This window comes from Panicum virgatum, chromosome 6K (genome assembly GCF_016808335.1).
Source record: "Panicum virgatum strain AP13 chromosome 6K, P.virgatum_v5, whole genome shotgun sequence".
Lineage (NCBI taxonomy): Eukaryota > Viridiplantae > Streptophyta > Magnoliopsida > Poales > Poaceae > Panicum > Panicum virgatum.
This window is the reverse complement of record NC_053141.1, coordinates 43,210,649-43,222,938: the sequence shown is the minus strand read 5'-3', so window position 1 is coordinate 43,222,938 and position 12,290 is coordinate 43,210,649. Positions and strand designations below refer to the sequence as shown.

At 51.5% G+C, this 12,290-nt stretch overlaps 2 protein-coding genes across 2 annotated transcripts; both read left to right on the top strand.

Annotated features, from left to right (window-relative positions):
- Positions 1 to 1,780: 1,780 nt before the first annotated feature.
- Positions 1,781 to 2,236, top strand: LOC120713521 (60S ribosomal protein L22-like). Its single transcript, XM_039999461.1, has one exon. It carries the CDS (start codon positions 1,781 to 1,783, stop codon positions 2,234 to 2,236), a length of 456 nt encoding a protein of 151 aa, XP_039855395.1.
- Positions 2,237 to 3,071: 835 nt separating this feature from the next.
- LOC120712787 (DNA damage-repair/toleration protein DRT100-like) lies at positions 3,072 to 4,758 on the top strand. The gene has a single exon (XM_039998666.1). The coding sequence runs from the start codon at positions 3,208 to 3,210 to the stop codon at positions 4,354 to 4,356; it is 1,149 nt and encodes a 382-aa protein (XP_039854600.1). The 5' UTR covers positions 3,072 to 3,207; the 3' UTR covers positions 4,357 to 4,758.
- The last annotated feature ends 7,532 nt before the right edge of the window (positions 4,759 to 12,290 follow it).

The following is a 12,290-nucleotide window of genomic DNA, read 5'->3' as shown; positions in this document are numbered from 1 at the left end:
CCAAGGACGTTTGCATGGGCCTTGTGGGGGCACGTTCCCTTGCTTCTGTTCATTGGCCGTGTGCAGGTGAAGCTCTGCATGCTCACGGGTACGTGCGCCTCCGGCCGCCATAGCACGAGGGAGTGGCACCGAGGCGCGGCGCACGGCAGCTTCGTACGTGTCTCCGGGCAGCCTATCGTCTGGTAGTCATCTTCGCAACCCTCCGGTGGCCTGCAACAGCGCCGCTTGTCGCCGTAACCCTCTGGCAACTTCGCAGCGGCACTGTCGTTGTGGTGGTCTTGATGGCGCCGGAGGCTGTGGACGCGTGGCATCATACTCATCTGCTGGGTGTCGATGGCCGACGACAGCGATGGCACCCCGGCAGCAAGCTTCAAGCCTCTGGCATTTGGTAAGCACAAGGGAAGTACGGGGTCTTTGCTTCTCGACGTACGTGTTTCTTCGGCTCCGACCCAGCTCCGGCCCTCGGCAGCAACGGTGAACAGCGAGCTTGTCGAGGACGACCGAAGAGGGCGCCGCTGGCCTGGTGTCGAACCAAGCAGCTCGCGCAACGAGATGACGGCGGCGGGCGGGCGCGCGCGGCATGGATGACGAGAAGAATGGGTGCTGCAGAGCTCCGCTCGGTGGCTAGCCGAGGTGGATGTTGACGACGGTCATCGGTGCAGAGAACCCGTCCATGTGCGCGGTTACGTGTGCCGCCGGGCCGGCTGCCGGCCACCGGCCCCTCCGACGCGACGCGACGCGACGCGAAGCGGCGTCTATCCATACGCACAGCGACGAGAAAGGCCACGCACATGCCGTGCTGACCGGTCCCTCACCACTCGTCCACTCCCTCGCCTCCGCCGCCGTTCGAATCTCGCGTGTGCCGCGACGCAACAAGCTGCTCGCCGGCGACGTAATGGAAAGGCGTCGCGCGCCCCGGCGTGGTCCTGGTCTCCTTGTGGCCGAAGTTGATCCCGACCTGGCTGGATGGGCCGCCGTGATCGGATCCGATGGGCGCGGTGCGGGCCACCGGGGACGCCATGCCGGATCGCCGGGTCGAGATCCAAACGGCTCCGGCATTCATTCCAGTTGGGTGCGGGCAGATCGTGCCATCATTTCCCCAGGCCCCACTCCATCCCCCTCATCACTCTTCGCCACTGCGTGTCTACGTTGAGCTGCGAACGCACAGTGACGCGCCTGCGCTAGCACGCACTTGTCACTTGTGGTTGTGGGTTGTGGCGAGGGGTAAAGGCTTGTCCCCGCCGGGAGCTGCATGCACGTGCCCCGCGGACGCACTTGCTCCCAGCTTTGCCGCTTTGGACCATCGGAGTTCACATCGTGTAAATCCGATCACCTCTGATGCCACACGTAAACCTGTGGGAGTAAAATGCACTGCCGTCCCCTAAACTTGGCAGCAGGTGTCATCCAAATTCCTAAACTCCCAAAATGCACATCTAAATCCCTAAACTTGCTAATTGGTTCACGTGGGGATCAAATCACCATTACTCATGTTAAATCGCCAGCGTATCAAGCTGACTGGGCACCTGACATGCGGGGCCCACATGTCAGGTGCACCTCCCTCCTCCCAACCATGCTGTCGGACGAGCTTTGCCGTCCGCTCCGCCCCAGCGAGCGCGCCGCTCCTCCCACCGGCGAGCTCCGCCGTCCGCTCCACCCCACGCGAGCGCAGGAGCCACCGCTCCGCCGCTGATGGGCACGCGGGAGCTGCCGCAAGCATGCTCCGCCACCACTCCATGCCCCGACAAGCGTTGATCGCCACCGCCGGAGAGGCACCTCGGAGATGCGCCGCCGCTCCACGAGCTCGTTCCTGTCCGGGGCCGTGCGGCGTTGGAGCTCGGCCGCGGCGGCTCCCGCGCGCCCTTCCAAGACGGAGCAGCGGCAGAGCTCGCCCACGGCAGCTCCCAGGCATCCGTCCGGGGCGGAGCAGCGGCGGAGCTCACTCGCGGCGGCTCCCGCGCGCCCGTCCTGGGTGGAGCGGCAGCGGAGCACGCCTGCGACGGCTCCTGTGTGCCCGTCCTGGGCCGAGCTGCAGCAGAGCTCGCCCGTCCAGGGCGCGGCCGCCGCCGGCCTCGCGCGCTCGCTGGTGCACACGCCGCCGCCGGCGGCGGCCTCGCGCCCTCGCCGAATCCGTCCAGCGGGGCGAAGAAGGGGCAAGCGGCCGGCTCGGACGAGCTCAGCCATGGCACGGCCGCTCGAAGATCGAAGCTCGAGCCCTCATCGCCGCCGGAGGGAGTAGGGAGGGGGCGGCACAGCTCGTCGTCGGAGGTGGCGGAGGGAGCAGGGTTAGGGCGGTGCGGCGAGGCGGCTCGCCGGCGGGGCCGGCGAACGGAGCAGGAGCGGCGGCTCCCGCGCACCCTTCCAAGACGGAGCGGCGGTAGAGCTCGCCCACGGCGGCTCCCGCGCGTCCGTCCGGGGCGGAGCGGCGGCGGAGCACGCACGCGACGTCTCCCGCTGGAGATGCGCGTCGTCACTCCATGAGCCATGCTGGAGTCGCTCCATCCTCAATCGAGCCTCTCCCCCCTTCAATCCCGACGCCGCACCGCCGAAATACCGCCACGCCGGCATGCGCCCGTTGCGGGCCGCCCCTGTGCAAGACTTCGCCACGCCTCCGCGCACGCTGGCGCTGCCAGCAGGTTGCCCTGGACGCAGGCAAGGTCCAGTGCGTCGGCGGCTAGACGCGCTCCGGTGGAGAAGCCGCGCCACCGCTGTGTCAGCCATGGCTGTGAAAGGCGGAGGGAGGTGCATCTGACATGTGGGCTCCACATGTTAGGTGCCCGGTCAGCTTGACACGCTAGCAGTTAATATGAGAAACGGTGATTTGGACCCCACATAAACCAATTAGCAAGTTTAGGGATGTAGATGTGTATTTTGGGAGTTCAAGGACCTAGATGACACCTGCTGCCAAGTTTAGAGGCCGGCCGTGCATTTTACTCAACCTGTGGGCAAAACCGCCATTTAGACCGTTGGTCCCTCGTATCTCTGTCAGAAACGCCGCATGGATTTGGATGTGGCCCAAAATGCTCAGCTGGCTTCTAGTACTACGCTTGATGAAGCAACAAGCAAAGATAACGAACGCGCTTGCGGGAGGCCAAAAGGGTCAATTGAACACTCTGCCAGCCTTACTAAACAATCGAGCTCGTCAGTCAGTCGCGACTCGGCACTGCGCCACTGCCGTCCACTCGAGCCAAAGCCATATCCGCAGTGGCGATGGCAACGGCAACGGCGTCCCCCGCCGGGCGCATGGCTGTCGCCCCGGCGCTCCTCGCGCTCGCCGTGCTTGTGCTCGTTCTCGTCCCGGCCGCGGCGGCGTGCTCGGCGGCGGACCGCGACGCGCTGCTGTCGATCCGCGCGGCGCTGTCGGAGGCGCGCCTGGGCGTGTTCTCGTCGTGGGCGGGCACCGACTGCTGCGCCGGCTGGTACGGCGTGGGCTGCGACCCCACCGACGGCCGCGTCGCCGACCTCTCCCTCCGCGGCGAGGCCGAGGACGCCGTGATGGCCCCCGCGGGGCGCCCGGCGTCGGGCGTCATGTCCGGGTACATCTCCGACGCCGTGTGCCGCCTGGGCCGCCTCTCGTCGCTCGTGCTCGCCGACTGGAAGCAGATCTCCGGGCCCGTCCCGTCCTGCGTCGCCACGGACCTCCCCTACCTCCGCATCCTCGAGCTCCCCGGCAACCGCCTCACCGGCGGGATCCCGCCGTCCGTCGGCGGCCTCTCCCGCCTCGCCGTGCTCAACCTCGCCGACAACCTCCTCTCCGGCCCCATCCCGGGCGCCATCACCTCCCTCGCCGCCCTCAAGCACCTCGACCTCGCCAACAACCAGCTCACCGGCCGCGTCCCCTCCGACTTCGGCAAGCTCGCCATGCTCAGCCGCGCGCTGCTCGGGCGGAACCGGCTGTCGGGCCCCATCCCGCCGTCGGTGTCGTCCATGCCCCGGCTCGCCGACCTCGACCTGTCCGAGAACCAGCTCACCGGCGCGATCCCCGACGGCCTCGGCTCCGGCCGCGTGCTCACGTCGCTATACCTCGGCGCGAACCGGCTGTCGGGGAGCATCCCGGCGAGCCTGCTCCGGAACAGCGGGCTCGGGATCCTGAACCTGAGCCGGAACGCCCTGAAGGGCGCCGTGCCGGACGTGTTCACGCCGCGCTCCTACTTCATGCTGCTGGACCTGTCGCGGAACCGGCTCAGCGGCGGCGTGCCGCGGTCGCTGGCGGCGGCGGCCTACGTGGGGCACCTGGACCTCAGCCACAACCGGCTGTGCGGCGCCATCCCCGCCGGCCCGCCGTTCGACCACCTCGACGCCGACTCGTTCGGCGGCAACACCTGCCTCTGCGGCGGGCCGCTCGGCAAGTGCACGTGAGCCGGCAGTCCGGCCGGCCGGTTGCGCTGTTACTAGCCGTGCTACGTACAATGTGTGTGTGACGTGGTGTACCGTGCACGGCGCGTAACAAACTTTTTACGCCCGTGTGCCGGCGCCCGTACGTAGGAGTGTGTACGTGCGTGCTGCGTGGTTAACCTGGGTGGTCGTATCTCGTATAGGTTTGGGTATAGATGGTAGTTTGCCGTGTTGTGGTGTGATTGAGAGGGGGAAAAGAAAGAAGAAAATGTGTGTTCTTTCTTCTGGTTTCCTCGTCTTTAGTTTTTTTATTTATCTTTGGTTAAAGTTTGGGTTGGTACAAGTGTCTGAAAGCAAAAGGATTAAAGAGGTGCTGAGAGCTTGTATGAGAAGTTGTTTGTGGATATTAGGGTCTGTTTGGCAACAGCTTTGGCTCCGGCTTCACCGTTGGAGCGGCTTTTTTCGGTGGAATTGGAGCTGTTTTAGAAAACGTTTGGCGAAACAGCTCCTTCTAGTTATTTAATATACACAGAAAATGTAAAATGACTGTACTACCCTTATCAATCTATTTTTTCTCAATTCATCTCTCCTTATCATTTCTTCCTCCCGACGCCCAATAGGCCAATGCCTCAACGCCGGCACCTCCACCCTCTTCCCCCTCGCTCTTCCTTGCTGCCACTCCGCGCGCCCTCCTCCTGCTCGGCCATGGCGCCGCCAGCACCTCCGGCCCACTCGTCTTGCTCGGCCGCGGGCACCTCAGCACCCTTGGTACGGCTCAGCCACGGTGGCGGCGGCGGATCTGCCCCTCCCGCTCGGCCCCGACGCCGCCGGCAGCTCTGCCCCCCTCATCCTGCTCGGCCCCAGCGGCGCCGGCAGCTCCGCCCTCCTCGTTCGGCTCGGCCCCGGCAGCATCGGCAGCTCCGCCCTCCTTCTCTTGCTCGTGCCGCGGCACCGCCGTCCTCCGCCCCCGCCGTGGCCCGCCATCGCTCAGGCTCCCGCCCCGCCCTGCGCTGCCGCGCCTCAGCTCCCGCGAGGAGACGCAGCGCGCGAGAAGGGAGGAGGGCAAAGGTGGAAAGCGAGATGGAGGAGCAGCCGGAGCCACTTGGAGCTAGCATTTTGTGGCTCCTCACCCTCCCTCCCGCTCCGGTCACCGGGAATCCTGGGGCTTTAGCGTCTGAGCTGGAGCCGGAGTCGGGTTTCAGCACCGTTGGGCAGAGCTCCGGCTGGAGCCGGTTTTGGAGCCGGGGTCGGAGCCCTGCCAAATAGACCCTTAACGGTAAGCTGCATGGCTTTTGAATTCTAAATAGTGCGTGATGCATGGACACCTGTCAACTGTCACTGTCAACTATGTTCAGTTAAGTATGAAGTATGTGCCATAGTGCTATGCTTGGACATCAGCACATGTTTCTGACGTGCACCGGAGTATCAGGCTGGCCCCCGTGGCAACGCAGGGCGATTACATTATCATCAATTCATCATCAAAGAAAATTTGTCATATGGATCTATGAATAATTGAATATGATACGTGCCGGCGGGCTTATTCACCGGAGTATGATTTGGGGCGTCCTTCCATTTCTGTCACTACTATTTCACGATTATATTTAATTAATGTAGCTCTGTTTCCGGGCCAGTACTCCACTCCTTTCCTGGGCATCCTCGTTGCTGCGCGCTTGTCCGTCCTGTCATTACGCTCACCTCATATAGTGGCTAGTGCCTGCTCCATTAATGGCTACTCCACGGACGGACAGCACTCACCGTGGCTCTTCTGGGGGTGTTTGGTTGCCGGCCGCAGCTTGCCATGCCTAGGTTAGTACCGGCTATAGTTGTGGCAAGCTGCACATTGTGCCAAAACCACACTGTTTGGTTGGCAAGGACTTGTTTAGTTTCCATCCCATGAACTCCTAAAAAAACATCACATCGAATATTTCGACACATATATGAAGTACTAAATGAAGTCTATTTACAAAACTTTTTGCATGGATGGGCTGTAAATCGCGAGACGAATCTAATGAGCCTACATAATCCATGATTTGCAACAGCGATGCTACAGTAACCATCTGCTGATTATTAATTAATCATGGATTAATTAGCATCATTAGATTCGTCTCACGATTTACAACTCATCTGTGCAAAAAGTTTTGTAAATAGACTTCATTTAGTACTTCAAATTAGCAAGATTTTGTCGCAAAATTTTTTTGTGTTTCATCTAAACACACCCTAAGTTGTGATAAAATTGATATAGCTAGTATTTGGATTGCCACAAATGTATGGCAAAACGTTGTGGCACCTGTTTTGTTTGGTTGCCAGCCATATAATGGTAAAAACACCTCTATCACATTCCAATAAAATAAAGATGAAAAGTTATATGTTTGATCAATATTACACACAAAAATACAAGTATGATCATCAACAACACACTTCCATAATTTTTTTAGTCCAACAGCACAGGTCTCCCAATATTAGTTCAGTGAGACAATAACAAGCTAGTACCCTATCAATTTACAAAATCAGCAGCGCCCTCCTAGCATTCCTCTTCACCACACAACCAAATTATGCACACATCCGGCTAACTATACACATTCTAAACATCAATAACTACCCACACAGTTAGCCATCCTTCATTGCCATCCAGCCAAAATGAACACGCACACACACATAGTAATCATGCTTCTTATACCGTAACCCTGGATTTCAAAAAAAAAGGACGCCTTTTCATGTATAAAACCACCAAAAATTGGGGTTTCTTTGCCAATCTTGAATATCATTGCTTATCGGTACGACGGTTCTGCCATGTGTTAGGGACCCTCTGCGTGTTACTTCTATACGGGGGTATTGATTTTATCTTCATGTATAGAGTCTCTGAACAGCCACATGAATACGACCATGTTGTATATGTTCTATGACAGGAGTAACATGGGTCTTTGTGTGAAGTTGGGCGGCTCTCTTGATTTCTATGTCAACTGCAATGACATTTATATCACACATGTGCAAAGGTACGGAAAAAAGACCATGCTTTCCTGCTGGTGGTTCGGTATTCTTGCGGCCAATTGGGGTTTCCTGTGTGTGTTTCTGACCACTTGTGATTCCTTTTGCCCGGACTGGGTACTAGTAGAGTGCGTTATGACTGTTCTTGTATGTTGTCTATACCAATATTACATGAGTTTTATGTGTTATGAGAATTCATAATTTGATGTATACTTTGTTTCAGGCTGCTGACATGCGTCCAGAGATAGTGCCCCGAGTGGATATGACATTCGCTTCTGTGGAGCATGCATACTACTTCTACTATGTGTATGCCGAAGAGGTTGGTTTGTACTAGGGAGGGCGGGTGCACAGCCAGGGACGATACTGACCCTAAGGACAGTACGATAAGAGGAGGCTGCAAGGCTGGACTGAAACTACACAAGCATTTGGGACCCAACAAAGAGGTTACATCACTCACAATTCTCACATAACCACCCGATGCTCACAAAGCAGGCAGCAAAACACTGTTATTTCGCGAAGAGGTGGGACCCCGGTTATAAAGAATTCATCAACCAGATTTATGACGCCTATGTTCCCCCGTCCTTCATCATCGACTTCATGGAAAATATGCATGGAGGGCTAGAAAACATGCCCCTCTCTAAGCACGAGCTTGAGAATATGCAAGTCAATTCATCCCCTCTACGATCATTTCCTGTGCAGTATGTGACTGCTCTTCCCCCGGCTTATTGAAATCACAACGATCATTTTTTTACAGGCGTGTAGATCGTGGCCGCGAAAACAAAACCAATGATATCACAAACCAATGATATCGCAAAGCTGGTAGAGTTCTTTGGCCAATGCAAGGATGAGAACCCACAGTTTTTCTACGACTACCTATTGGACAAGGAGGGCAAGATAAGGACCATTCTCTGGTCCTATGCCAGTCAGCAGGGTCAATACGTTGACTTTGGTGATGTCTTCACCTTCGGCACCACGCACCGCACCAATGCATACAACAAGCCTCTTGCGATATTTGTGGGCGGTAGCAATGCCATACGAAGAATGTTTTGTTTGCATTCACGCTTCTTGGTGACGAGACCACCGAGACATTTGAGTGGGTTTTCTCTACCTTCGAAAGATGCATATGTGGGGCTGAGCCGAGGGTGATCCTCACAGGTCATTTATCTTAATCCCTACATTGACCCAAGTTCTATGTTTATTAATCTCCTATATCATCATATATCGCGCATATGTGTATCATATTTAGATGTTATGGCCCTTTATCTTTGGATCATAGTCATATTAGTCTACTGTATCAAAAAAACCCTTTTACACACCGTTTCACCATGTTTGCCTATCGATAACTAGTAGTATTTTTCTTGTCACCAACAAACCAGGACCCGGTGATGCCAGAGGCTATAAAAAAGGTGTTCCCCAAGACAATCCACCGCTTGTGCAGATGGCATGTCTTGATTAAGTTTATGCCACTTCTCAACGAATTGTATGCACGATTTGAGAAGAAGAACTTTAACGACATTTTCCATTCAGTGATTAATCATCCATTGACAGTCCAAGAGTTTGAATAGGTGTGGGCATGGATAAACAGAATAAACGACTGTTTAAGCGAATGGAGTTTGCGGTTCTCCCTCCACCAGAAAGGTCTTTGGTAACATTACACGACGCCTGAGACGATGTGAATTCCTACTTATCTCAAATGGTGGGAGAATCACATGATCATTAACTTTCATTCTGTCACAACTTTTTTAGAAGTTTTGGTGATGTAATCTTCTAAATTATAGCACACCCATCCATTCAAGTTAGCAACAGCTAAAGTCTCTTATATATGTATTGTGGGCCCATATGAACAAAAAATATCATACATTCACATTTATCAACCAGACAAGTACAAAAAAGTAACAATTCTAGAAACATCATTTGAACAAGTCTTAAAAAATCAAGTGCATACAGTAGATACTTATAGTGTTTTGTACAAGAACAACACTTCTATAAAATAGACTCCTGCATGTATGTTTTTTTGAAATTACAACTTATAATGAACTTTACTAATTGGAATTTAACAAAAATCAAATACAAACAGGAGATCATTACACCTCCATACAAAGGCATCACAAAAGTAATTAGATCCTATGTTTGATTCTACATCTTAATGTCTAAAAAATTATGACTACCAAGCTTTTATAAATTATTACTCATAACAAACTAGGCTGAATGGAATTCCATGTGCTTAATATTACTTAGTTATTTAGATATTTTTATATCTTATTATTAACAATGATAAAAACTAGTGTAGGAAAAATAATTTTTTTGTGCACAAAAACTATAATACAAACTTTAAATACCAGTGCATTAGGTGACAATTACACTATAACTCAACATAAGTATATTCAGTATAGTCATGGAGTTCACTACAACCAACAGTTAATTAAAACAAAATGCTTCAGTTACAAGTATTTTTCACAAAACAATCAAATCATGAAGAACAAAGTTGGCAAAATCCTCATAGTCTTCTATATCCCGAGGGGGATCAAAATTAGTATACAACATTCCATTCATTAGTTTTTTCACAAACTTCTTGGCCATTGGAGAACCTTGCTTCAGTATTATAATTTTTTTAATTTTAACCCTTTTTAATCTAAAATTTTAATAATAAATTGTGTGTATCTAAATTTCCAAGGACTAGCTCTTTTAGTCATGCCAAAACTCGTGGCGTGACTCACTGAAGAGTCGCGCCACATGCTTTGGCGCGACCAATCTGCCACGCTGATAGCTCAGCTGACCTGGCAAGGCTGAGTCGCGCCACATGCTTTGGCGTGACTCTTCAGTGAGTCGTGCCGTGCGGCATGGCGCGACTCTTAAAGAAGTCGTGCCGTTCGGCGTGGCGCGACTCTTTAGGGTGTCGCGCCGTGCGGCGTGGCGCGACTCAACTAATGGTCACTGACGATTCGCCCACCCGTACTAAATGCAGACTGGGCTGCAACAGTAGATGTTGTTACAGGCAATACATCACGGGCAATACAAGCTAGAATTGTATATTTTGGTGCATGCATTTTCTACCAGTGTAAAATATCAAAGCTATCATTATTACACAGGAATAAATTGCCATACGAGTAAACTTTTCCTCAACTTGCAATCTCACCTTCTTGAGCAGAAGAATTAAAAGACTCTCCCATTTCATATGAGATGAGTATTCATTGTACAAACTTCTTATAGTTGTACCTACTTAATCAATGTGAACACTAGCTATGTCTCTAAAAGCCTTGTTTAAGTGAAACTCAACAAATCCAAACTTGAATCGAGGATCAAGTATATCTAGTAAGCAATTTGAGTATGAGATTTTCCAATATTTCTCAAACTTCGTCTTCATTTCGGTGCATTGCTTAGTGTGCATTTTAGTTCATGTCTCATACGCAGGGTAGATTTTCTTGATATCGAGAACTGCTTTGTACATTCAATTTTTGTCCATGGTTTGATCTGCACAGATTACATGTATAGATTTAGTGGTAAAGAGGTTAGCAAACTGCTCTACAGAATCCAGTACGAGTGGGCAAAATATTTTAATTAGCTTTGAATCCGTCTAACAACAAACGCTTTCTCCATGTCTCAGTTACCAATGGAGGCGAAGGTTTAAATGACCACGATGGCCTGCTAACTCAGTCGGTAATGTAACATTACGACATCTCCAATAAGCGAAAAGCATATTACGCATTCAATATTTTTCAAGGTATTTTGCCATCTGTACAATGAAGGTAATTGTTCTTAAGAAATGCAGAAATTCAGGTGGTACTTCAACATAATTGAATGATTTTTTTCTTAGAAAGTTTCACTTCTAAAATGTGGTGTTCATGAGCAGGCTGAATTAGATTTTTCACCATAAATTATGTTAAGAGATGGTTTAATATGCTTGCAGAAATGTCCGCTATAGATACAAAACTTGAGCCAGTTATCATTTTTCTTGGTTTCCCCTTCCAGCATGTAGGTTGAGAGCCACTAGCAGTTTTTTTTTTCAATGTGATTAGCCAAATGAATCTGGGCATCAGGATTATCTTTAACATGTCAAGTGTACTGTGTTGATCATAAAACTTTGTTTTGTCAATTCTATTGGTTACCAGAGAAACTTATTGTTTGATAATGAACATGAAGTTTGCAGAAAGGGCAAGAAAAAGAGGTCACGACCTACGGTCTACGTGCCGCTACACATGCGATTTCAACACAAGCCTGACCAGGACCCCCACCGCGCATCACATCAGGTTGTCTTGAGCTTGCTTGTTATATGTCAGTAGTTCTTAGATCATGTGATTGCTGCGGCTCCAAGTTTGAGTCTCTAATTCTCCAATATCTTTGATAATTTGGCAGCAACGAACACTGCCTTTGATCCTACTACTGCAACTCAATTTGAGGATGACAAAGCAATCATGTGAGGCCATAATTCTTCTTCATGTTGAAAAGTTTATGATGCCAATGTTCGCGCTTACCTGATCTGTTTAAACCATTTGGTTGCAATGTGAAATAACTTTCTGTCTTACCTCATCTGCTATCCTTGCAGTAAATTCTTTTAAGCTAAAGGGCCTTGAAGAGGTGGAAGATGTTTGAGAGATTGGATGAGAAAGGGCTAATGGTGGTGGCTAAACTAATGTAGAGCTTGTCGTTATGAGTGCTATATTTGTAGCAAAGAATCTTTATGTTTACTTTAATGGTAAACAATGATGGTGGATAGGAGACTTCATCCATGTGAGGACAGTTGTCAAATACATATTGTAAACCTGTTGAATGATTTTCTGTTAGATAGGAGACTTCATCCATGAGAGATTGGATGAGAAAGGGCTAATGATTTTCTGTTTCTTGGATTATGTGTACCATGCAAACTTCACTTACGAAATTCCTATTCTACATTTTAAACATGTGACTGGAAACGTGCAAAACTACTAAATAAACATGTGCGCATGCCGCATGTGGACCTATGCGAGAAATCTCTT